Genomic DNA, 26463 nt, shown 5'->3' on the forward strand with positions numbered 1-26463 from the left:
ATGTTTTTAGGATGGTGTGTGACAGTAACGAGTCCGCATGGCAGTGAAAGCAGCCAGTAAGTTTATCGCCTCGACGAAGATCGCTGGATACCTTCTTTGTGCAACTTTTTCCATCATTGCTAGTACGACACTCAATTTTGGGACATGGAATGTTTGTGGTCTCTCCACCACTCACAAGCAACATCTTGTTGCAGAGGACATCGACAGATACGATTTAGATATTTTGGCCTTACAAGAAACCAAAACTCGTGAATTCTTGGAAACAACACTTCCCGGTCATCATAGACTGTTTCTGTTTGACCAGAAGCAGGGTAGACATGGGGGTCTTGGTTTTGTTGTTAACAAGCGTTTTATGGACAGTGTTTTATCGCATCATCAGATCAGTGACAGAGTCGTTTACATGGACGTTAAACTAAAACCCAATCGGGTAAACAAACCACCTTGTTATATCAGAATTATAAATTGTTACAGTCCTACTAATCCTAAATCAGTCCAGAACCCTCAACTAGCTGATCAATTTTATGGTGAGCTTCTTGAGGCTATCAGTGTTCCTGCTCGATTTGAAGTATGGATGTTAGGTGACTTCAATGCCAAGTTAGGCAAGCGTTCACTTGTTGATGAAGAAAATGGTTTACAGCAGCACATAGGTAGGCATGGTGTTGGTAGAAGGAACGAGAATGGAGAGAGATTGTTACATTTTCTGGCAGCAAATGGCTTATTTGCTACCAATACTTCATTCTCCCACAGCAGCAGGCATATAACTACACGCACTGGATGGATAAGAGACCAATCCACCCGAAAGAGTAAACCATACTTCTCACAGATAGACTATATACTTTGCAAGTCCAGGAGCAAAGCACTACTGACTGATGCAAGGTCATATGCGGGAACTAAGCACCGCAGTGACCACAAGCTTGTAGTTGCAAAAGCAGATTTTTCCCTGCGTTATAGTTTCTACAGGAAGAAGAGGACTACTCAGAAGGCATTCAACACAACCACTCTTGTAGGTAGCATTGCAGCGCAACAACAGTTTAAATCTGCACTTACTGTTAATATCAACCAACTTGTATCTGAACCTGACTATTCTTCTAATGATACTTGTCAACAGTTCGGAAAACTATTTAAAAGTATTGAGACTGCTGCCATCTCCACTGTGGGTCTACGCGAGCCACAGCGAAAGAGACACCACTCTTCTGATAGTGAAGTTGTTGAAATGTCAGAGGAAAGAAAACGATTGCTACAACTTCTGAATAATAATGAATACAGAGACAGAAAGGACTTGAGATCAAAAATTAACAAACTCTCAAATGACATTAAGAAGCGACTGAATACTCTCAGAATAGAAGTTGCAAACAGTCTTGCAGACTCTATCAATAATACAGACGACGGCCGTAAAATGTTTGAAGCTGTCCGGCAACTATCAGGTAACAAGAAATCAGACTCCATCTCTGTTTTTAATGACAAGAATCAACTGGTAGATAATGAGAGTGACAAAGCTGACATTATACGCAACTATTTTGAGCAACACTACACAGGACCAGACAGTGAACCTCCACTTGAGCCGTTTGTTGGCAGTCCTCAGCCACTAAACAATCCCATAACATCCTTTGAAGTGGAACAAGCTGCCAAAAAGCTAAGAAATGGTAAGGCTGTTGGTCCTGATGGTATACCAAACGAATTCCTTAAACACTCCCCACCTATTTTCTATTCTACATTTGCACAACTGACCAATCAATCTTTTGAACGTCATGAACATGTACCTTCATTCACTGAAGGATTCCTTACCCCACTGCAAAAACCTGGTAAGCCACGTGGACCTTTAAAAAGTTTGCGCCCTCTTTGTCTTTTAAACGGCACCAGGAAGATATTGTCCATGATAGTCCTTAGACGCATTCAAAGACAAGTTTCTCAGTACACTGGACCTTGGCAAAATGCCTACAAGCCTGGCCATAGCTGTGCAAATATTGTTTGGACACAACGGATCCTAGTTTCAGTTGTAAAGGAGAAACGCTGGTCTCTACACAAAATGGGTATTGATATGTCATCTGCATTCGACACCATTAAGAGATCAGTTTTGCTAGAACTTCTTGCTGATGCTGGTTGTAGTGAAGACGACATCCGACTGGTAAGGTACCTACTCTCATGTACCAAACTGAAGATTAAAGTGAGGTCTACCGTATCAGGGGAGTTCATTGTCACGATAGGTGCGTTCCAAGGTGATAGTTTGTCTGGAAACCTTTTCACCCTGTATTTGGCTGGCGCACTTTACCACCTTCGTGCCTTTATGTCTTATCTAAGACCCAACCCTCCGTTTGCTGAAAACCTGCTACCTCTTGAGTGGGAGTACGCAGACGACGCAGACTTCACAGACGTGGATAAAAAGAATTTGGAGTCCATGTTACCAATATGCAAGGAGATATTGGAGGAGTGGAATCTTTTTGTCAACGAATCAAAAACAGAGTTCACACATATCTATCTGGCCGAGAAGAACGAAGTTGATGACAAAGGAGAGCCACTTCGAGGAAGAGAGCCCTGGAGATCATCTATCTCACTTGGTTCCAAATTGTGCAGCAACGAGGACATAAAAAGACGATGTGTTCTGGCAAATCTTGCTTTCCAAACCTACAAGAAAGTTTGGGAACAAGGTAAACGCATACCTCTTAAGACCAGACTTAAGATCTACGAAGCCCAGGTGGTCTCCGTCTTAATGTATAATTGTAGCTGCTGGGCAGCTTCAAAGCAGCTACTGAGTAAACTGGATATTTGCCACAGAAAGCATCTGAGGCAAATCATCAGAATGACTTACCCTAATATAATCAAAAACGACACCCTTTACAAGAGATGTGAAGTGGTTCCACTCAGTGAGCGTGTTGCATGTGCACGATGGAGGATGCTCGGACATGTCCTTCGCAGTGATAACAACTCACCTGCACAGCTTGCATTACACTTTGCAGTAGAGAGTCAGAGTACTAAAAAGGGTAGAGTAGGTAGACACCAGTCGAACTTGCTTAAGACTATTAAATTTGATTTAGGTAGCAGGAACATTCCATTTGTAAATACAGACGATTTGTACAATTTAAGACTTTTAGCCTCTGATAGAGCGGGATGGAAGAAGTTGTTATAGCTTGTGTATCAGTTTTTCTTTTTTTCTGGCTACTTATCAGATCTTTAAGATGTTCATTTATGTTCTATTTTTGATTTGAATAAAGTTATATTTTAGCGGCCAGGTAGCGCCAGGGACAAAAGGATTTCGCGGCATGTACGAAACCGCGAAATTTCCCTTTTTCCGCGACAAATCGCGATTTTTTACGTTTACCGCGACAGACCGCGAAATTTCCCATTCTCCGCGACAAATCGCGATTTTTTCAGTTTTTCGCGAAAAATCGCGCATTTTCCTTTAAATCTGAAGACCAAATTTGTGCATTTTCTTTTAAATCTGAGGACCAAATTTGCGCATTTTCCTTAAAATCTGAGGACCAAGTTTGCGTATTTTCCATAAAATCTGCGGGCCAAATGTCACGTTTTCTACAAGTATATGAAACCAATCACATTTTCAGCCTTCCGTGAGTTCTGATTGTAGGTACATTCTCGATACATATTACATACCTCTGAAAGTGAAGGCGGAGCTCCCGCTTCCGAGCTCGTATTGCGAAAGGGAGGCCTGCCTTCCGAGATCGCATTACAAGGGGAGCCCTCGAGTCCAATATCGTGTATCGAAGGGTATGTGTGACCTTTGAAAGCCGAAAAAAATTTTTCGGCTCATAATGATCAGGGTAGCATGAAACATGAACAAAAGTAGTTTCCAGAAAAACTTTGAAAAAATTTTGACTTAGAAAATTTTCGGTCCGAGTCATTCTCGATACGTACCTCTGAAGGCGGAGCTCCCGCTTCCGAGCTCGTATTGCGAAGGGGAGGCCTGCCTTCTGAGATCGCATAACAAGGGGAGCCCTCGAGTCCAAAATCGTGTATCGAAGGCCAGGGTATGTGTGACCTTTGAAAACCGAAAAAATTTTTCGGCTCATAATGATCAGGGTAGCATGAAACATGAACAAAAGTAGTTTCCAGAAAAACTTTGAAAAATTTTGACTTAGAAAATGTTCGGTCCGAGTCATTCTCGATACGTACCTCTGAAGGCGGATCTCCCGCTTCCGAGCTCGTATTGCGAAGGGGAGGCCTGCCTTCCGAGATCGCATTACAAGGGGAGCCCTCGAGTCCAATATCGTGTATCGAAGGGTATGTGACCTTTGAAAAACGAAAAAAATTTTTTCGGCTCATAATGATCAGGGTAGCATGAAACATGAACAAAAGTAGTTTCCAGAAAAACTTTGAAAAATTTTGACTTAGAAAATTTTCGGTCCGAGTCATTCTCGATACGTACCTCTGAAGGCGGAGCTCCCGCTTCCGAGCTCGTATTGCGAAAGGGAGGCACGCCTTCCGAGATCGCATTACAAGGGGAGCCCTCGAGTCCAAAATCGTGTATCGAAGGGTATGTGTGACCTTTGAAAAACGAAAAAAATTTTTTCGGCTCATAATAATCAGGGTAGCATGAAACATGAACAAAAGTAGTTTCCAGAAAAACTTTGAAAAATTTTGACTTAGAAAATTTTCGGTCCGAGTCATTCTCGATACGTACCTCTGAAGGCGGAGCTCCCGCTTCCGAGCTCTTATTGCGAAGGGGAGGTCTGACTTCCGAGATCGTATATGGAAGTTGACCAGTAGACATATAAAACTTGACCAGACGACATAAAGTTGACCAGTAGACATATAAAACTTGACCAGACGACATAAAGTTGACCAAACGACATATAAAACTTGACCAAACGACATAAAGTTGACCAGACGACATAAAGTTGACCAGTAGACATACAAAACTTGACCAAACGACATAAAGTTGACCAGAAGACATACAATGGATTAAGAAATCGAACAGTAGGTTAAATCAGTGTTGTTATTGAATCGTCACTTGTCAGATATTTCGTCATCGATAACGTCATCGTTATTTGCTTGGTATTGTAATCGCTTGTTATAATGGACCGCTTTGTCAAACGGCCTGCCGACAAACCGGCTGGTCCTTCGTCTAGCAAACGCTCGAAACAGGCCAAACAGGGCAATGTAACAGCTCTCACGAGAGTGGCTGAATTTGGCAAATCATCATTTTATGCTGACAATGGGAAGCTATTTTGTAGAGCGTGCAACCTCGTCGTAGACCACACAAGAAAAAACACACTGACTCGGCATTTGGAATCGAAGGTAAATAACTTTATTTATCATTATTATCTTTCTACTATACAAAACGAAAGTTCATTTTTGTCTGTACGGCGCCACGTGCATTTAAGATTAGAAATAGGAAGTTGCATAGTATTTAGTAACCATAGTTACGTGGTTGAACCGCGCACCTGCACGTGCGCCGTGCAATGATAATTATAAGGCACTTTGATCAGATTTGTTTTTATTTCGTTGTGTTCAGTACACTTTAATCGGCTGTATCTTCGGTTGTGATAGGTATTTTTTGATTCAATAAAAACTGACTACCAAAGAGTACCATTACCTCCCTCCCTGTGACCACGGGCTTTCTAGTGTTATTATAATGCACCGATCTAGAACATCTTGTGCCTTTGTAAGCCTTTTAATAAATAGTTGACTATGTCATGCATCTTAATATATTTCTTGCCGCACTCTAAGTTAAACATTATTTTTATCAGAAACATACTGAGTGTGCAGAGCAGTCAAAGTCGAAGGTTGATAATAGAAACGAAAGACTCCAAACTCTAAACAAAGTTATTAACCACAAGACTGATGCTCAATACGCTAGGAAGTTGTTAGCTGTGGATCTTTCTGAAGCTCTCATAGCTGCTAATATTCCTATAGAGAAACTAGATCACCCTGCCCTTCGTCAGTTTTTAGAGAACAGAGTTCCGGGGGCTGGAGCTATTCCTACTGCTGCTGGTGTTCGTCAATGGTACCTGCCAACGGTAAGAATCTACAATCTGGTACAAATAAAGTTTTTTAATTGTTAGCCTTTATTAAAACCCGCGACGAATTGTATTGCTGTAAGATACCTTATTATTTTCGATCATAATTTAATTTTTGTATACCGTTCAAGATTCAAGAAGCACACGATGTAGAACTTAAGAAGATCATTGCTGGAGCAGATGGAGTCATCATCACCGTGGATGAAACATCTGACAATGTCACCGACAGATCAGTCCTAAACTTGGTCCTGACACCCATATCTGCCAGCGCTGCTACTGATAAAACTGCTTCATACATCGGCGACCAAATTTATGTGGACAAACTAGATCACAAGATCATTGCTGCCGAGGTGATGAAGGTCGTAGATAAGTTTGATATAAACCACAATGACGTTATTGCCTACGTGGCAGACAATGTGGCGTACATGTCGAAGGCGTTTACCCTTTTCTCTGGTAAGAAATTTAATATTATAATCATTTTAATAGTTTAAACTTTTATAGAAGGTCATGATTATTTGGTTATTATTAACTATAATTATTACTGTAAAATTTGTTTAAGACTTCCCTCATACATTGTTAACTGCCTAATAAAGCTTAATAATCTTTTCAGCATTCTTCGAAAACTGTATTCACGTGACGTGTACAGCGCATTTATTCCACCTTCTGTTCGAAAGAGTACAAATGTACAACGGAGAGGTGCACAAGTTTATGCAACTGTGGCAGTCGTATTTTAAGAACTCGGTAGCAAGGAGAAAACGATATATCCACTACATGGCTTCTAAAGAACTGTCAACAGCTAAGGTATGATGATCAGATAGTATTTTTATCGTTTTATTAGATTCAACTATGTATGTAATGGTATTTTTAAACTTTTTAAACCAACAAATCAACTAACATTTGATAGATAATTAGGTTTCTATAAATTCAAAATAAGAAAACTTGCATCCCTAGTTTAAATTATTTCTTATCTATTTTTGATTATTATCATGATATGTATCTAAAAACTAACCGTTTTTCAGTGCCCGAAGCCCTGCACCACTAGGTGGACTCCATGGCTGCGAGCGGTGCTATGGCACGAGGAGAGACATCGCCATTTGGACGAATTCTTAGCTGCTGAACACACTCAGTCTGATTCTGTTTCTTCTAGAGAACTCCAGGACCTTATGGCCGACGGAACATTGGAAAGGGATTTCCAGTACCTTGGATCAGTAGTACCAACCTTGATTGAGGCTATTGAATGCCAGGAGACGACTAGCGTCAGTAATCACCACCTCATAGAAAAACTGTCAGATTTGAAGGCTTTTATGAAGACAGAGCAGAAGTCAAGAACCCACAAGGAGTGGAAGACTATGTGGACAGACATTCTGAGCAAATACGAGGAGTATTTCGAGTGGACTGGTCAGCCTCCGACATACTCTCAGAAAGGACTCAACTTCTTTAGAAGAACCCGCCTTCTGGACCCGAAACAGGCTGCAGAGTTGGAACCTACCATAAGTGAGCTGCAGATGATTCCTCTTCTAAAATCCTGCCCTGTAAGCCAGATACAATCATACATTGATGAAGTAGGATCAGTAACTCCTTCTAGTACACCGTGCTACTGGCAAAACAGACTGGTTAGGTGGCCAGTACTAGCCAAAGCGGCTATCCTTTCTATCTCAATACCTAGCCACTCTGCTGAGGTGGAACGTAGCTTTTCAGCTTACTCCAGAGTGATGACTAAGCTCAGGACAAACATGTCGGACTCTACTCTGAGAACATGTAATATGCTACACTTTAATTGTATTATATGAACAATCTGTAATCTGTTATCTGTATGAAGTTGTTGTTTATATGAACGTGGAATATGGAACGTAGCTTTTCAGCTTACTCCAGAGTGATGACTAAGCTCAGGACAAACTCTGAGAACATGTAATATGCTACACTTTAATTGTATTATATGAACAATCTGTTATCTGTATGAAGTTGTTGTTTATATGATAAATTGTTTAATAGTATAATATAAAATTTACGTAGTAGCTGTTTATATGGTAAATTGCTCAAAGATATAATGTAAAAGTTACGTAATCAACAATATCTTTATATTTTAATCATAACTAAGATGAGTTGTTTCAGTGAGTTGAGTTGACCGTGGCTTCTGGTTCTGCTTCTGGTTCTGTAGCTGCAAGCATTCCGGTTTCAGAGGCAATTTTTCGGTGTCTTTTTCTAATCCTAGAGTGTTGTATGCGAAATGTGTTGTCGACAATTACTCCAAGCTCTGTTGCCAGAGCTCTAACAGGTTTCGTGATATCGGCGGAGTAAGTGACGTGCAGCCGATGTCTTTTCCTATGTTTCTCTAGACTGTTAGGGCTTCTGTCCGGATGGTTGTGGGGCCCGTTGTAACTTAGAAGAAGACTTCTGTTCTTGTCTGTGGTAATGGTAGCAGGACAATTTCCATTCCTCGCGTGGTATTGGCTACATCTGTAACTGATGTTGTTTTTCAGCTCCGATCGTTGCTGAAACAGGTTGTCTTCGTGAACAACCATGGGCTTACCACGGGATGTGGTTAAAACTTCAAGAAGGTTCGTGCAAGGGACTGGGGAAAGGATGTCGTCAAGGTTTATATAAGCTTCGAGGGGTAGAGGTTCGATGCTAGGTAGGGATAGAGGAATAGGATTGAGAAGGTCGTAGTATTCCATTGCTATCGTTGTGAATTGCAGATGGTCGAATGATGATGTCTCCTGTCGTCTGTTGAAAGTTATATAGTATCGATAACGAGATTCGTCATACAGTACGTATGACATTGCAACATTTGAGATCATGTCAAAGTTATGGTAGCTCTCGTAACTCGTTGTTATGGACCCCCATCAGCCTGTATCAGATCATATGATGAGATCACATCCTCATGGGACATGAGCCGATCAAATAGAATAGTCAAAGAATATGTGAACTCTAACTAAGCACTGTAAATACATTATTTTTTGCCGCGAATTCGCCGCGATATTTCGATTTTTCGCCGCGAATTCGCCGCGATTTTTCGATTTTTTGCCGCGAATATGCCGCGATTTTCGGAATTCCCGCCGCGAAATAGCCGCGAATTAGCCTAGTTTGGCTTGTCGCGGTGCCGCGATTTTTGGCCAAAATTACCGCGAAATCCTTTTGTCCCTGGGTAGCGCAGTTGGTTAGAACGCCTGTCTTACAATCGTTAGGTTGCGAGTTCGAAACCCACTGACTGCCTGGTCGTGGGGTGAGCGTCGTCGACGTTCAGCTAAGGATCATGAGTGGTCTATGCAGCCCCCCGGTCTACTCAGCCGAATACTCGAGAAATCGGGTGTGAGGGTTAAATGAGGAGCTGCACATTGCAGCAAAGTCTCGGACGAAGAAAGTATGGTACACACTACCTTAACCGTCACTGGCCAAAAAGATCCTTCGGCTTCCTGTAATTGGCTGGTTGCACTTGTGTAACATTGTGGCTGTTGGAATACACCGAAGTAAAATAAGTGTCTAGATTAAAAAAAATATAATAATGTTTGTGAATATGTTAGAGACTCCGTTGTAACATATTGCAATAGGTCATTTAATCCGGAATATGATCTGAAAAGATGGTGCGAAACGGATTTAAAATGACGAAGTTATCAAGCAATTTGTTAGCAAAATTGATTGGGTACTCAATGATTGCCCAATTACGGCACCGTAATTGTGCTCTCTGCACGATTCCCATAATGTGGATCTAGCCTCAACCCAATTACCTGATCACATGTAATGAACAAATTTGTTATGCTTCATATCTCGGTCATCTGAGAAGCTGTAACTCTCAGTTTTTCAGGACAAACGTAATTTAAATGACCAAACACCATTCAATAATATTTGGCTCGATCCGACTATCCGAACCATCAAATAAATGCAAAAATGAACCGTTGAAAATGAACAACAACAAAGATTTGCAAATAGAAACATTCGAACGAATACAATCAATGATGAAAAATTATACAAAAGTTAACATATTAGTCTAAAAGTATCAACCGGGTTGGGTCATAATCTAAAAACACAACAATACCATCTCTGCAAACAAAGATTTATAAAAACATATTAGGTACGTATCGAAAATGACTCGGACCGAACATTTTCTAAGTCAACATTTTTCAAAGTTTTTCTGAAAACCGCTTTTCTCCACGTTTCATGCTACTCTGTTCATTATTTGCCGAAAATATTTTTTCGGTTTTTCGAAGTCCACACCTTCCCTCGATACACAATTTTGGACTCGAAGTAATGCGATCTCGGAAGGCAGGCCTCCCCTTTGCAACACGAGCTCGGAATCGGGAGCTCTCGATACGGGAGGTACGTATCGAAAATGACTCGGACCGAACATTTTCTAAGTCAACATTTTTCAAAGTTTTTCTGAAAACCACTTTTCTCCATGTTTCATGATACTCTGTTCATTATTGGCCGAAAATATCTTTTTTTTAAATAATTTTTCTCGAAATTCTAAATTTTTCAGGTTTTCAATGGCATAAAATGGCATAAAATGGCATAAAATGGAGACTATTTCTATGGAGAAAATGGAAAAACCTATGAGTAATTCTCCATTTTCTCCATTTATGCCATTGGCCCCCCCCCCCCCCCCCCCCGACATATTTAAACCCATCTATCTCGTTCTCCAAAATCCACGTTTTTCTGCAAAATCGTCCATTCGTAACCTTTCACTATTGCCTTTTTTCAAAAGGGTGAAAAGGAAAAAATCTTCTTCTGATAAATCTAAATTATTTTGTATCATGCCGAAGAACTGGCTGATGCCTGTAATTTGAAGTGATCAGAAAATTCAGAGCAACGATACACTGCACTGGCCGATAACTGAACTAATGTGTATCAGGTCCTATGAAGCGTCTGGACTTTAAATGATTATTGTTAAATTAAAGTCGTTCAACTTCCAAAATCGCCTAGAAAAATTTAGTGATTGAAGCGGAACAGTTGAAAACAAATAGCATATCAGAAAACGGGAAGTTATAGAGAATACGATTTAAAGTGATATGACTAAACCAAATGCTTTAAATCATGCGTGGAGCGAACTGTAATCTCGATTTAGTCACCTTTCTTACAGACAGGCACCATATAATTATGATATTGTATAATTAAGTGAACCAATCACGTTAATAATTATATATTAAAAAGGAAAAATATTAACATATTCTATTTTCTTGATAAAATTATCTGTTTGTCTTAGTAATCAATGCGACTTCAGTTTATATCTTGGATTGACTTCTTGGATCTATGTATCTTTTGAAAAATCGTAAATACCTTTCAAACGATGATAGTTGAAGTCAGAGAAGGGAACAGATTAGAGGGCCGATCCAAGAAATGAACCCAGAAAACAAAACAGATATAGGGATGAAAAGAGAGCCATTTTAAGAGAAGACATGGACAATTGCAATCGTAGGAGGGTGAAATGGAATCCTATCCCACAGGACCGTGAAGTGGATAATATTGGAGAGATTATTATTATTGTACTGTTTAGAGGTTGTGTATGGATTGAGAGGGCAACACTAATGAGGGAGTCGCAAAATGTTGATATAATTATAGTGATGAGTTTAGTTTTTGTGTGTCTGACAAAGAAAACGCAGACTGTTTTATTCAGTTATTTTCTTTGACATTAATTGAGAAAACGATAAAATGAACAGAGCAAAGAGCAATATTCACATTTTAATATTTCAAAAACGAAACAGTACTAAGAAATTAACATTTTTATCAATGACTTCGCAGACTTCGAATAGCTAAGAAACAATCAATATCCCCATCAATGTTCTTGTTGCATACAGGAGCATTAACAATCATTGCAACGGAAAACTAAATTTTAAAACAACGATTTAATAATCGAGCCGTAATTTTTCAAATAAGCTTTAGAAAATGTTGAACATACATAAAATCGAATATTAAAATCATTTAAAATCATTTTATATTAAATTAAAATGTACCATTAAAACTTATAAATATGAATTGAATCAGTAATCGAAAATATATGCTAAGCTCGTAGACTTATGCTTCATTTTGCTGCCTTTTCTAATTTTGCTGCCTTTTCAAGCAACTCTTTTTTAAGCTTGACCTACTTACTCAAAATTGAAACCATGATTAGTTAGCATATTGATACAATACTACACATCATTACATTTCTAACAATTATAAAAATAAACAACCATAAGATGGGTCATGCACTAAGTCTTCAGAATTGTAAACACAACACTTATCTAGCTATCCATAGTCCAGAATCCATTAAACATTGATTGAAAGGTTAGCCAAGGTGTGTACAGGGTTCTCAGTCAGGGAGTGTGGGAAGGGGGTCTTCATATTCAGGGGGTGTAGGGAGGGGGGTCTTCATATTCAGGGGGTGTAGGGAGGGGGGTCTTCATATTCAGGGGGTGTAGGGAGGGGGGTCTTCATATTCAGGGGGTGTAGGGAAGGGGGTCTTCATATTCAGGGGGTGTAGGGAGGGGGGTCTTCATATTCAGGGGGTGTAGGGAGGGGGTCTTCATATTCAGAGGGTGTATGGAGGGGGGTCTTCATATTCAGGGGGTGTAGGGAGGGGGTCTTCATATTCAGGGGGTGTAGGGAGGGGAGTCTTCATATTCAGGGGGTGTAGGGAGGGGGGTCTTCATATTCAGGGGGTGTAGGGAGGGGGGTCTTCATATTCAGGGGGTGTAGGGAGGGGGGTCTTCATATTCAGGGGGTGTAGGGAGGGGGGTCTTCATATTCAGGGGGCTGATTCCCCCCAAGACCCTTATTGTTCCCGTTAACATTTACACGTTCATCGTCGTCATCTACATCTAGTTGATCTTCATATTCCTCTAACAATCTCTTCTCTGACATTAAAGCCTCAGCTTCTTTACTAACTATTAAACTCTCTCTCTTCTCTTTCTTCTTCTTCAGGTGCTTGTGCAACAGAACACCGGATGTTACCGTCCCTGCTACAGCCCCAACAGCTATCACTACTGGAAGTGCAGTTCCTATTAACGTGGTGGCTGCAATGCTCTGCATGATAGCAAACCCAGATCCAGCAGCCACGCTGCCAATACCAGATTGTATGGCAGCGGCTGCTGAGCCGGCAGCCACACCAGCTGATGTGAATCCCATTGCAAAGGGGACTGATGCTGCTCCTGCTGCCACTGCAGTTGTTCCGCCGGCTGCTGTTGCTCCAAGCAGTAATCTGATGGAGTAATTTTAAAATCAGGATTCAGATGATAATAAATTTACAAATCGCAAGGTAATATGGGGGGGGGGGGGGGCCGGGGGCTAATTTTTATCATTGACCAAATAGAGGCAAGGGGAGAATATAACTTACTTCTCTTTACGTTTTTCTTTCTTATTCTCACGATCAATTTGCTCAATATCGTCAGTTAGAGAGATAGATTTAGGATTGGGTGTTTCATCTGCCGGTTCAGATACGAAGCTGTGATCAGTCAAAACAATTTTCAGAGTTGCGACACCACTGAAGGAATATATTTTATATTATATTTCATTTACTTATTTATTTATTGGTTAGTTAACAAATTGTAAGGAAACATATTTTCATAAACCAGCATTTAATAAATTATACGCCGTAATTTACTGGGCTTCTAATGCTCTAGCCTATATTGAGCAGGTCGTACAATCATCATCTAAGAAACCCAGTGCATAGTACAATGAGTTGAAATAAACTAACCTATCAGTAAGTCTCTTAGCCTCAGTCTCGCTGATACACGTAGACTTTGTTGTATCAAAGAAGCGTCCTGATGAAACATGCAGCAAGATGACGTAAGGAATGTCATTAATTTCTATTTCAGCAACTCCGCTGAAAGGAGGATATTTTGATTTTGAAAACATTAAACAAATACAAATTCCATTTCATAGGGAAACTCTTACTTCCTTTGGTTAAATAGATTTTTAACTTTTTAAAACGGTTCAAGTACATTGTACATTGTACAACACCTATTCAACAAACAAAACAAAAAACAGCCGGCCACTTTAAAACTATTTTAGGAGTATTGAATTACCGTAATTCTGATGTATTTTCCTTGTTTCTAACCAGATTTACCTGGTGATTAGCTCTGACGTTATCTTCCGATCAAGAAACCTATTGTCCAAGGGATCATAGAAGTTTGTTGGTCCAGGACTTTTCCCACTGTAGATTATGATGCGTTTCTTCTTTCTATCTTTCTCCATGCCGGACTATATAATATTTTTACAGTTTTGACTCCCCATTATAGGTAGTTTGATGAAAATACAAGTATAATAGCGCGAAGCAAGCATTTGCATTTATTAGATCAACCATTGTATTGATGAGAAACCAAAAAGATATAAAATTTAAAAACAAAAACCCTTAAATCGGTTGTTCCACAACCATCTTTATACGGGTATTTGCCTCACAGAATGGCCAAAAAAAAGGAAGGTCTCTCAAAGTCACAAAACACACTTTATTCCAGTTTTTATCTCATAAGAAGCTAAGTTGACACTCATATTTTTCTTCCCGGGGGTTCATTTAATCTCATAACCATTTTTTCTTTGAGAAAAATTGGCCGGAAAATCTTCCTCGAAAAAAACATGCCTCACAGAATGGCCAAATCTGAATTTCTATAATTTTGTTGATGGAGATACTTTTTAAATTTCTATCACCACACGTTCTTAGAAAACCTATTAAGGAATGGGGTAATAACCTAAAACTCACGAAAAAACTGAGCTGTGAAAAATTATTTCACAAAAAAGAAAAAATGCCTGACAAAATGGCAAAAAAAAAAAGAAAACGAGAAAATTTTATTTTTCTAAAACCTTTGGCTCTTGTTTCAGGCATGCTGCTGGTATTAATATGCCTTGTTAACACCCCCATATAGGTGAAATTTCTTAGAACTGAATAAAAAGGGCATAATTTCCTACACCAAAATGGCCATTTTGTGTGGCGTTGTTCATATTCCCTGATTTCATGATTTATAACCTTCATTCGGCTGTAAAAACACTCCATCTGGGGTGTTATTGTATAATAAATAGCTTGTGAATACTTTAGACTTATGGTTTCATTGAATAAAAGGAGTTTTAAATTTTGGCCATTTTGTGAGGCATATTTTGGCCATTTTGTGAGGCGTTTAGCCATTTTAACATTTTGTTTCTTCCTAAATTGAACAATGTTCGTTTTGTTTGATGAATACTATTCTTTAAACATCTTCTGTCATACTGGTGCCAGAAGTTCTCACCAAAATGCAAACTTAGTTCAAAAATTTGAAAACAAATTTTGTGAGGCATATTTTGGCCATTTTGTGAGGCGTGTAGCCATTTTAGCATTTTTTTCTTCCTATATTGAACAATGTTCGTTTTTTTTGATGAATACTATTCTTTGAACATCTTCTGTCATACTGGTGCCAGAAGTTCTCACCAAAATGTAAACTTAGTTCAAAAATTTGAAAACAAATTTTTCAGTGCTCAAAATTTCTACATAAACAGTCATATTTATGCCAGAAAATGTGGTCCTAGTTAATGATTTCACCACAGGAAGTGTTGCCAGAAGACTTTTGTTTCATATGGTATCCACAAAACCTACCAGTCTTTTATAAAAAATTAGTTACAAAAACATTTACAAATTTGGCCATTCTGTGAGGCTAGCCATTCTGTGAGGTATTTACCCGTACCATGCAAATTTAGTTTATCTGGTTAAGAGTTCAAGTAACTACCGAAATAACTATTAAACTTATTTTAAGATCGGTACATATTTTGCATGTAAATTTTACTTATCAAGAAAAAAAATGTTTAAACTATTGAAGTGTTAAATACGCTTTTTGGCACAATCCTTGAATTCTAAAAGAATTGAACTCTTAAGGATTTTTGATCTTCGAACTTAAAATGAATAACAACAAAGATTTGCAAAAGAAACATTCGAACGAATACAATCAATGATGAAAAATTATACAAAAGTTAACATATTAGTCTAAAAGTATCAACCGGGTTGGGTCATAATCTGAAAATACAACAATACCATCTCTGCAAACAAAGAGTTATAAAAACATATTTAACAATTATAATCATAGCATCCAATTTTATATCAAATCTAACCGTTCCCTTATTAGGTATTTTAATATCTTTTTATTTCATAAAAAATGCGCGCTTGATCAACGAAGTATTAAGTCACTGGATTTCCTTGGAGAATCGAGTATAAAATCTCTCAACGTTTAGTATTCAAAGCTCAAACCTAGTGCCAGGTCTAGCAGTCCACCGTTTGATAGCGTCCACCTCCTGTTTTCTAGCCATAAGAACACTCTCCGGATCAGCAGGGTTTGAGGACCGGAGGTCCAGGTGATGTGCTCCGTCCTCTATCAGGATGTTGGGACAGTCTGCCAGACAGAACTTCTCCTCAATAATCACAGTTCCTCCAGCAGCCCAGGGGTCCAACCTCCCATTGGAGAAGAAGATTTTGGAGTAACCGGAAAAGTCAAACCCGTCCATTCCACCGAAGAAGTATTTGAGCCAGAAAGGTCGAGCGGTGGTGTTCCACTGTTGCTCGCAGGACGAAACGTACGATTCCAGATCAAACTTGTCGTCAGGGAACATATCCACGGACTTGTCACTGGAGATGGGAAGGATCATCTCCATACAAGCCTGATAATCCCACCCAGTCATTCCTAGATCACCAGCAGGGTCCGAGTCCAAATCTAGACACTCCAACTTGCCTGTGTAGTTGGAGTACATCTGAGCTCCTGTGGCTATAGCAGTCACCACATCTTCTGAAGTGTTGGTTCTTCTGCAGAACTCTTTCACCGGCCAGGCAGGGAGGTCTGCTAGAAAACTGGTAGGATAAGGGTAGTTCACCATGGCCATGTCAAAGTACATTCCATTCAGCCAGTTGCTGAGTGATATGACTCCATCACGGTCCAGAGGCTTACAAGTGCGGAAGAGGTTAGTGAGCTGCTTCAAACCAGCAGTTGTCTTGCCCATCTCAGTGATAACATCCCAGGACTGTGTGACCTTTGCAGGGCAGTCAGGTTGAGCATCACGGAACACCTGTGTGATGATACGGTACGGTCCTGTAAAGTCCTTTAACATTCCCGGGAACATCCAGACTGGAGCAGATGCAGCGATAGCTCCTTGGACCAGACTTGGATACTTGGCTCTCATCCAGGCAGCCAGCATACCTCCGTACGATCCACCAAATGTTATGGCAGGTGTGTCAGTCTTGTTGAGATAGCTTTCTTTTAACCAGACGATGTTATCAGCAAAGTCAGCCATGGCTTGTTCAACTGTAAGATATCTGGACTTAGTCCAGTCACTGAAGGACTCGTTTAAGCTTCCATAAGGCATGGATACCCCGTAGTACCTATGTTCTGCGAAGACGACTGCAGCGTCGAAAGCAGGAGCAATGTCAAACACAAAGCCGGTGTTTTGTGCGAAAAGCTCAATTGCACCCTCGTTACCAGTGTAGAAGAACAGAGCACCACCAGGCTTCCAGTGGTCCAGGTTTACTAGAATCTTCTGAGAGAAGTGCCTCTCGTTGGAGGCTTGGTCAAAGGCGAAGTGGTCAACTCTTTGTTTCACGAAAATGGTTTTCCAGCTGTTTTCTTGTGGAATATCATTGCGGAGTAAGCTACCCATAAGTCTCTGGGTAAGAGCCATCTGGAGAAGAACAAGAAGGAGTACTAGTAGTTTTGTCATAGCTTCCTGTAACACGAATTGAAATATCAGGATAATCTGTTAGATTGTTAGAAAAACATCTCAAGAATTTTCCAGATCACTGCGCCGGTCAGCATTGTCAAAAGCGATAATCATTTTAAGGACTGATAAACAAGGGACAATTATGAAGTTTGAACCACAATTTATTCAAGGATAAATAGCAAAGCTAAAGGCAATGTCAGTTGAAGATTAAAAATATGAAATTAATAATTTAGTCAATATAAATATTTCAATTTTGTATTCAGAAATAGATAATTTGCCTCTAAACTGTAAAGCGTTTCAAGATAATGAAGCAAAATGTCGCAGGCAACCAAATTAAGTGGCAATGTTGCACACAACTGTATACAGTAGCAGCTTAATCAGGGGCTGAGCAATACGCACAATTCAACCTACTCAATGAACAATTCTCTAGGGCTACAAAATATACTCAATAAACTTCAGGTTATCAACTTCGTCACTGGGTCACAGCATGGTTAAGGTAATAGTGTAGAGATATCAGACTTCCATATCAAATATAACCTCTCATATTTAAAAGAGTCATCAAAATATCATACCATGTAACAAAGCTGACAATTAAAAAACATACACACTAAAAATTTTATTTTCACGTAGCAAGTACGTTGAAAAAATGATAGATCTCCTCCTTGTCGTAAACCCCCACTTTCGTCTGACAAGCGTTGCATTTCACAGGATTATACAACTCTCCTTCCCCCTCCTCCACCTCCTCCTGTTTCTCCTTCCCTCGCCTCCTCTTCTTCTTCTCCTTTATCTTGTAAGTGAGAGTCTCCCCCGACACTACCAGACAATTGAAGACAAACATAGCTCTGAACTGGTTGTCGTAGTTGTCGTGTTGTTGACAGTCCCTACAGAGGATGGTCATGCACGAGGGACAGGAGAGAGTGGCCGAGGTGGCTGGCTTGGGGTCTGAGGTCTCTCCTTTCTTGTCTGATCCTGCAGTCAAGAAATGCAAATGTTGGGCATTAAATTTGTTTTAAGAAAATAAAACTTACTTTTACGCCAAAATCGCTAGAAAAAATAAGTTCTTGATATGAAAAAAGAGCCAATAGGTTATATAAAATGCACTATAATAAGATTCTTGAATGACATTATTAATCAATAATGTAGAGGTAAATGAAACCTGGACGGAGATAGTTCTTTCTCTTTTTCTGAACCCACTTCTCGTCCTTCTCATCTAGACCTGGATCATAAAACAGCTCCTCGTTCGTCTTTACTTTTTTGTCAACCTTTCGCGTGTTGCCGCTTTCATCCTCGTCACTGTAATACGGTCAGTTTATGACGTCATCACTGTAATACGGTCATTTTATGACGTCATCACTGTAATACGGTCAGTTTATGACGTCATTACTTACATTTAACGATCGTTAAGGGGGGGGGGGGGGGGGGGTTCACCCTGATTTTTTTGTGAAACTTAGTTTCGAGATAGCAGTTGACCAACAAACTAGGACCGGTGACCAAACTTTTGAGGGGGTCCCCGACCCCAACCGCCAAACGGTGCCCGCGGGGCAGCCACGCCCATATTTGGTTCAAATTAGGCCCAATTTAGCCAAATACCCTGAACATGCCCTTAACCCAGATTTTATGTGCTCTACTTGTAGCTAGTGGTCCCCTGAACAAGTATATGAATTTTCATCAAGATTGGGCAAAAAATGACTGAGTTATGAGCCAAAAACCATATGACCATATTTGGGCATACGCACCAAATTTGATCGATTTTGGCCCATAAATTGGTCAAATATCAATATTTTTGAATGAAACCAACTTTATATGAAAGGTAAGCTTATACTACACATTCTCTATGATTATCACTTATCAGCTCAGTATCTACCTAACTGTGGATTCTGTGTTCAAATAATCACAAAAAATGAATTAAATCGTCCATATCTCAGTTCGCGATATTTGCGAAACTGACTTCGCTCAAAACAATAGAACTCAATAGGGTTTCAATATTTTTACATGAAATTTTCAGAATCAACGTAGAATCGCATTTCGACCTTATCTCTTGTATTGAAATTTTGAGTTAGGCCTTTTAAAAAATTTGGCGGCCAAATTCTGAAAAATGCCTGGCAAATTTTGGAATTTGGCCGCCAAATTTTTTTAAAGGCCTAACTCAAAATTTCAATACAAGAGATAAGGTCGAAATGCGATTCTACGTTGATTCTGACAATTTCATGTAAAAATATTGAAACCCTATTGAGTTCTATTGTTTTGAGCGAAATCAGTTTTGCAAATATCGCGAACTGAGATATGGACGATTTTGTTCATTTTTTGTGATTATTTGAACACAGAATCCACAGTTAGGTAGATACTGAGCTGATAATCATAGAGAATGTGTAGTATAAGCTTACCTTTCATATAAAGTTGGTTTCATTCAAAAATATTGATATTTGACCAATTTATGGGCCAAAATCGATCAAATTTGGTACGTATGCCCAAATATGGTCATATGGTTTTTGGCTCATAACTCAGTCATTTTTTGCCCAATCTTGATGAAAATTCATATACTTGTTCAGGGGACCACTAGCTACAAGTAGAGCACATGACATCTGGGTTTTGGGCATGTTCAGGGTATTTGGCTAAATTGGGCCTAATTTGAACCAAATATGGGCGTGGCTGCCCCGCGGGCACCGTTTGGCGGTTAAGGTCGGGGACCCCCTCAAAAGTTTGGTCACCGGTCCTAGTTTGTTGGTCAACTGCTATCTCGAAACCAAGTTTTACAGAAAAATTAGGGTGAACCCCCCCCCCCCCCCCTTAAGGCATGATTTTTTTAAATGTTTGATAAAATATGATACTATTTAAAAATGTAATTATATGGAAGAAAACCTTGAGTTGAAATAGACATCATCGTAAAACTTCTCTGCCTTCGGCGCTTTTTCTTTTTTCTTTTCCTGAAAATTTCATCATTAAAATTGCAACCTTTTGTTTGAAGTCTTTAACAGCAACACACTTGATACTGGATTCTTATAAAACCCAGTATCCTTACACATCATCTAACCAAACACATAACTCTAACTGATATAACTCAGCAACACTGCACTTACAGGTAACGAAATACTCATAGACTGCCTTATTTCCGCATCCATCTCCTTCTCAAAGTCATCCTCTTCACTAGCCTCCTCCAACATTCCGTTTCCTCCCAGGAGAGGGTCCTCTATCTCCTCCTCCTCACTTGACATGGCTCCGTAATCGTCACTATCCTCCTCAACCAGGTAGTCTGGAGCTCCTTTTAACGTCATATCTACAGCTAGAAAGTGTTATGTGAGGAGCTGAGTGCTGAAAATGCAAATTAGAAACAATCCAGTGCAGTTCCATTTTCTCCAGAATACTCTAAACCCTCACTATAAAGGTTTATTAAAGCTAAATAAGTGACACATTGACTCTCTACAAAAGGTCAAACGATGTCATTGTTATCTCCAATACAGATTCAATATTTTGGGGACACTTTCCGAAACAATGTATCTGCAAATATATTGAAAATACGTCCTTGATGAACTGTAATGATATTCAGTTGTAAATGAAATTTCGTCAATATTAAAATTTTACTGCTATCGTACAATAAACTTACAAATTTTTACAAAATAATCCGAAAAACAAAGAGTACAAATCACTAAAACTGATAAACTTAAAAATAATTGAAGTTTTTATATGCTTACTTGATAATATCATAATCTGATAATGACATCACTAAATTTACCGTCCTAAAAAGTTTCTGAAATGGATTCATGAAATGCTCTCCACGCTTTAGTTCTTCAATTTGTTAAACTTTTCAACCATGGGCCCAATCCCCTGAGGTACACTACCAAAGCACACCAAATAAGCGGTTATCCCAGCATTCCTGTATTTTACAGCCGCCCTGTAAATAGCATCAGCTATCCAGTGCATGGAGTTCTGGAATACCCCACCCCCGATGAACGTGAGAAAAACTTTTTTGGTGGGATTTAGAGCAGCTACTGCGAAGAGGCCGTCATATGAGGCGTCCAGTATTCCCTTAGCCAGGCGCTCCCATTTGTGTCTATTGATGTTGCGGCTGTATCCCACGGCAGCAGCACTTGCGAACACCTAAACGTTACAATTTATTAGTCATACCACTTGCCTGTTAAGGAGTGGTTATGCATGATATAATAACTGTCATTAACATGACAAAACCCAAGCTTTGCATAAATAGCTTACATTCATATAATATATTATTATATAATCTGTTTAAATTGAACCTGAGTCAAGCGCAGTTGAGGTGAGCTGGACAGCACTTGGCCCCAGTCTTCAGCTGTTACCTCAACGTCGTAGTGAACTCCTAACTTCAGCTTGCTCCACAGATTCTGATATACCATCTCTTCTGAGTCCCAGCCTTTCTCCTCTTTTAACTCACCAAGTCTGATAATAAAAACAGATTCAAAATATGGAAAAATAAGTCAGACGGATAAACAAGAAGAAAAACAGAGGCCAACTTAAAATCTCGTAGTTATCAAATTTCTTAGAAAGAATGTGGTCAAGATCTTCCCATTTCAAACTTACCGTTTTAAAAATCTATCCAATTGTTTCTCGTCAGCCGTTAAATATCCGTTCTTCTCTTGGAACAGCTGGTTATCCTTGTTCTCCAAGATCTCAGCCACGTCCTCGAATCCGTCCAGCTGTCTGCCAGCTGTTTGACCTTGCTGAGGTTCTGTCTCACCAGCTCTCTCTGTTACTGGCATGTCTACAAAATAGTTCCTGGTAGGAGTGAAAACTGAAGGGTATAACTTAACAGAACATACATGATCAGAAAACAGCTCTCTGATTGGTTACCTTGAATCACGTGACCAGGTCCAACCTAAGCAGAGTGAAAACTGATGAGATGCTCACAGTATCAGCTCAGAGAGTCAGAGTAGCAATAACGCCCTACTCCGTACTTAGCTGAATTTTCAAGTCACTCATACTCCACATTTAACAATAATGAAATTAGACCGACCGAAAATGAAAAGGTTGCATTAATTGATGTGGTGGGAAGTGTAATACCTGTAAACAGTGCCAGGCCCACATGCAATGCTACAAGCTGGTCCCTGGGTGTGATCATACTCGTATCTGTCGACTCCCGCTTCAGGTGTTATGGCGGGGTTTATGAACTCCAGGCAGTTGAATTGCGATGCTACCTGGGCAGATATTATGGTTCAGAACAAAACATGCCTCGGCCCTCGGCCTCGGATGAGTAGTGAAAAATATTGATTAAATTGGTTTGAAGTTTTTTTAACCTTGTGAAAGTTATCTAGCGTAAACATTTATTACTGGTGAATACCAGTTTTACGAACTTCGCGTTTTAGACACCAGTACCGACTGGGGGTCGAAAATTGGGGGTCTAAAATCACAAATTTACAGCAAAGTTTCAATTCCCTAATACAAATCTAAAGACAAATGTAGCACATACTAAAGTACCTGGAATACAGCACCGTTGTTTTCAGGCTTATTGATGAAAGACACCACATCTCCTTTCAGTATTTGTAGTTTAGTAAGAAATCCGCTTGGTTCCCCACCAGCCGACCTCTCTGAAATATTAGTACCGTGTTTTTCGTTCTGTATAACTATTCGACATAATTTATAATACTATACGTCATGATCATGGTTATTGGAAAATATTACGTAAATTGTCATTATATCGACCAGTGGCGTAACGTTGCCTGTTGGCGCCCCCCTGCCGAAAAGGCGCCCCCCTGTTGGCGCCCCCTCCCCTTTTGGTGCCCCTCCCTAAAATTGAACAAATTAGGTGATTTTAGAGGATACGCCGGTAAAATCTCTAAAAAAGTGTGTATCTAGAGCAAAACGCGCAGTTTTGCTAGTACTTTAGTTAAGTTTTCGAAATTGTCCCACATTCAAACGATGATTTGGCGCCCCCCTAAGACGGCGCCCCCCTGCACAGCGGGGTCAGCAGGGCCCTTCGTTACGCCACTGATATCGACCATGATAAGACGTGGGATGCACAGAAAAAATGTTACATTTTCATTTATATATTTTTAATCCATTTAAATATGATAAATAGTTTTAACTTTATAACTGGAAGTTAAACTAAAACTAGAGACCAGAAGGTTTAAACGATACCTATTGCTGAAACTTGGCTTCTCTTGCTGAGTTCCTCAACTGACACATGCTCAAACCTCCCCGCGCAGTATCTGGTACACAATTTATACAATTACAATTTATATAATTACAGCTAATTACAGTAATTACACTTACAGTACTAATTACAGCTAATGAATACAAATAATTCATTTTGTTGATTTTTCAACATTCATAACTCAAAATATCATAGAGGTAGTTCTTGTAGGATGTAAGTTGCCATTTATTTACGTTTAATTAAATAATTAATAAATTAACCTTTTCTTATTAGGTCATGTAATGTAGTAAAGGTTATCACTACCATCCTTCTCACATTGCAGGTCGTCTTTAACGTTCTTGTAGGATGTAAGTTGCCATTTATTTACGTTTAATTAAATAATTAATAAATTAACCTTTTCTTATTAGGTCCTGTAATGTAGTAAAGGTTATCACTACCATCCTTCTCACATTGCAGGTCGTCTTTAACGTTATCAAACCTCTCTTCAACTCCAAACAGACGTTCAAACCATAGCATGCTGGGTCCATACTTACCCATTATCAGAGATAAAACTAAATGTTCAGAGTTAGTTAGTTACTTAGTAACTTACTTAGTAACTTACTTAGTAACTTACTTAGTAACTTACTTAGTTACTTTTTACACGATCGTGTAAATCGTTTAAATTGTTTAGTTACTTAGTTAGCAAGTACTAGAACCATAATTACCCATTATATTATTATTATCATAGTTAAATACAGAGTAGAGGTATTTACAATTAGGTTTATAACGTTCGCGATGTTGCTTTTTAACCGTACCAAGTCACGTTTCAATGGATCGAATATATCATTAAAAGCATTTTTTTCGAAGCGTGTTATAAATGTTAGAATTTATCTATTTATAGATTCGTCAATATTGACTACATGATGTTCACAACATCATGTAGTCCAATAAAAAATGCTGGACTATTTACGATCATCTGCTATATCAACTGAAGCTAATTATTTACTATTCAGAAGAAAGAAAACGCGATATTTTGAGTCAATTTAATCCATTATAATTATAATGACAATTTTACAAATAAGGTATACATGATAATATATGATAACAAAATCCAAACACGACCAGTTTTCTCTATTTCCAATGTCTCTCCTCTACTTATCTATATCAGTGAATGTCGCCTGATAGGAACCCTCTGCTTACCTTTCTAACAAAAATAACAATTAAGATATAATTTTGATGAGTTCACCACAATCCCGGATCTGAGCAAAAACGCAAAACACAATTCAAATCATCAGGGGTAGCCAGTGTAACTTTTATAGAACACGTGTCCAGTATACAACCTTCTGATTGGTCAGCTAGAATCACGTGTCCGGTGTAACACTGACTACCCCTGACAGTCTTTGAAAGTCCGCTCTTCACTAACCCTCCTCGCACACTGCCTCCAGACATACGGGGCAACTAAAGTTGACCAGCAACTAACAGAACAGGGAATCACAGAAGAACAACCTGAGGTAACTACAGGACGATCCTCACAGAGAGACACTGTCTCCACGTCTCCACTCTCGCGCGTCTCCGCACTAATAGTGGAGACATGACGCGTTGCACAGGGAGGCGTACAACACTTGGCGAGGCGCTGGAGCTCCTCAAAATGTCACAGTAGACAACATGGAGCCCAGACACTGGGTAATGTTGTCGGTCATCAGCATGTCAACATGTTCTTCAAGATGGCGTTTAGGATCACGTTTACCCACGTGCTTTATAGCCAGCTGCTCGGCGGTCAGTGTGTCTTCCTCCTGTAACGGATGATATTATGTGGTTAGTTCTTTAGATAGCTTTAAAAGGTTTGGCATCGTAAAAATTAAAAGAGTTTCAGACTGAGCAGACTGAAGTTCTTGAAGTTGATTTAAGTACTGACTCTCTTATCATCTGTCTGATTTTTAATAAAGAAGAAATAAAATATTCAGTCTGGTGTGATCATCCAACACGACAACAAATTGATAAAACAAAGAATGTGCTGAAACAAAACCGTACCTCAATAGATTTAGAGTAGTTCTTAGCGAGCTCCAGCATGTCCTTCATAGTTGTTTCATTGTTAGTCTCGTGAGTTTTAAAGTCCTCCAATTTCAGCCCCTCCATCCAGGACTTCTTGTGGAGGTTCAGCAACATCTTCTGTTCTAGGTCGTTTTTACGACAGTTAATTGCAATGCTGTAGTAGTGCCTGTTCAGTCCGTGTATCAGAGCCTAGAGGGTGAGAGGGGTTTAGTTACAGTTTTGGGTTTAACATATTTCATCATTCATAAAACAGAAATTAAAATTGTATGACATGATCCGATCCTGCTAGTTGCTGTAATGTTATCTTACGTATTATAACCAATAAAAACTTCTAAGAAATATAATTATTATATTATTATACAGGGTGGCCCATGATAGTCTACCCATCCTTATCTCTTAAAATTGTTACAGGTCGCTGAGATCTTGCTAATTATTTTATTTCAGAATGGAAAAGCGCCATAACTTACGTTCTGATTAATATTTTTGCTTCAAATTTTTAGAGAATGTCAATCATAATTAGACACAACTTCGTGCTAAGTTTTGTGTGAGTCTGAGCTTGTCTGGCAAAATTAGCTCCTGAGTGCGCTAGCGTTAATTTCTCACCCAGAACTGTTTACATTGGTTAATAGAAACCACCAAAAAAAATCCTGGGTAAAAAAATTAAAAAAACACCGATTTATTTATGTTTTACCAATTCTATTCACCACG

General features: G+C 39.3%; 6 protein-coding genes across 7 annotated transcripts in view; 1 reads left to right on the top strand and 5 right to left on the bottom strand.

Moving 5' to 3' along the window:
* Nucleotides 1-5467: 5467 nt before the first annotated feature.
* Nucleotides 5468-7762, top strand: LOC134813185 (uncharacterized). Its single transcript, XM_063820873.1, has 4 exons — nt 5468-5972; nt 6104-6425; nt 6583-6773; nt 6992-7762. The coding sequence occupies exons 2-4, from the start codon at nt 6326-6328 to the stop codon at nt 7760-7762; spliced, it is 1062 nt and encodes a 353-aa protein (XP_063676943.1). The 5' UTR covers nt 5468-5972; nt 6104-6325.
* Nucleotides 7763-11660: 3898 nt separating this feature from the next.
* Nucleotides 11661-14146, bottom strand: LOC134812931 (uncharacterized). Its single transcript, XM_063820539.1, has 4 exons — nt 14011-14146; nt 13639-13767; nt 13279-13425; nt 11661-13143 (listed from the first exon to the last, which is right to left on the bottom strand). The coding sequence occupies exons 1-4, from the start codon at nt 14136-14138 to the stop codon at nt 12660-12662; spliced, it is 888 nt and encodes a 295-aa protein (XP_063676609.1). The 5' UTR covers nt 14139-14146; the 3' UTR covers nt 11661-12659.
* A 1674-nt stretch (nt 14147-15820) lies between these two features.
* Nucleotides 15821-17606, bottom strand: LOC134812436 (lysosomal Pro-X carboxypeptidase-like). The gene has a single exon (XM_063819858.1). The coding sequence runs from the start codon at nt 17604-17606 to the stop codon at nt 16137-16139; it is 1470 nt and encodes a 489-aa protein (XP_063675928.1). The 3' UTR covers nt 15821-16136.
* LOC134812438 (E2F-associated phosphoprotein-like) lies at nt 15821-20950 on the bottom strand. The gene is made up of 4 exons (XM_063819860.1): nt 20684-20950; nt 20466-20530; nt 18763-18899; nt 15821-18575 (listed from the first exon to the last, which is right to left on the bottom strand). The coding sequence occupies exons 1-4, from the start codon at nt 20876-20878 to the stop codon at nt 18229-18231; spliced, it is 744 nt and encodes a 247-aa protein (XP_063675930.1). The 5' UTR covers nt 20879-20950; the 3' UTR covers nt 15821-18228.
* A 154-nt stretch (nt 20951-21104) lies between these two features.
* Nucleotides 21105-24275, bottom strand: LOC134812437 (uncharacterized). The gene is made up of 7 exons (XM_063819859.1): nt 24119-24275; nt 23709-23779; nt 23049-23158; nt 22635-22768; nt 22155-22349; nt 21854-22013; nt 21105-21701 (listed from the first exon to the last, which is right to left on the bottom strand). Exons 1-7 carry the CDS (start codon nt 24259-24261, stop codon nt 21384-21386), a joined length of 1131 nt encoding a protein of 376 aa, XP_063675929.1. The 5' UTR covers nt 24262-24275; the 3' UTR covers nt 21105-21383.
* Nucleotides 24276-24734: 459 nt separating this feature from the next.
* The window catches only part of LOC134812111 (26S proteasome non-ATPase regulatory subunit 14-like), a 29275-nt gene continuing 27546 nt past the window's right edge, over nt 24735-26463 (bottom strand). For both annotated transcript variants that reach the window (XM_063819303.1, XM_063819302.1), the window contains exons 7-8: nt 25735-25944; nt 24735-25496 (exon numbers count right to left, since the gene is read on the bottom strand). In XM_063819303.1, coding sequence (XP_063675373.1) covers nt 25347-25496; nt 25735-25944 — 360 coding nt within the window. In that variant the 3' untranslated portion in view covers nt 24735-25346. The remainder of the gene's footprint in view (nt 25497-25734; nt 25945-26463) is intronic.

Source organism: Bolinopsis microptera, chromosome 3 (assembly GCF_026151205.1).
Source record: "Bolinopsis microptera isolate Bmic1 chromosome 3, MBARI_Bmic_1.0, whole genome shotgun sequence".
In the NCBI taxonomy this organism is placed as follows: domain Eukaryota; kingdom Metazoa; phylum Ctenophora; class Tentaculata; order Lobata; family Bolinopsidae; genus Bolinopsis; species Bolinopsis microptera.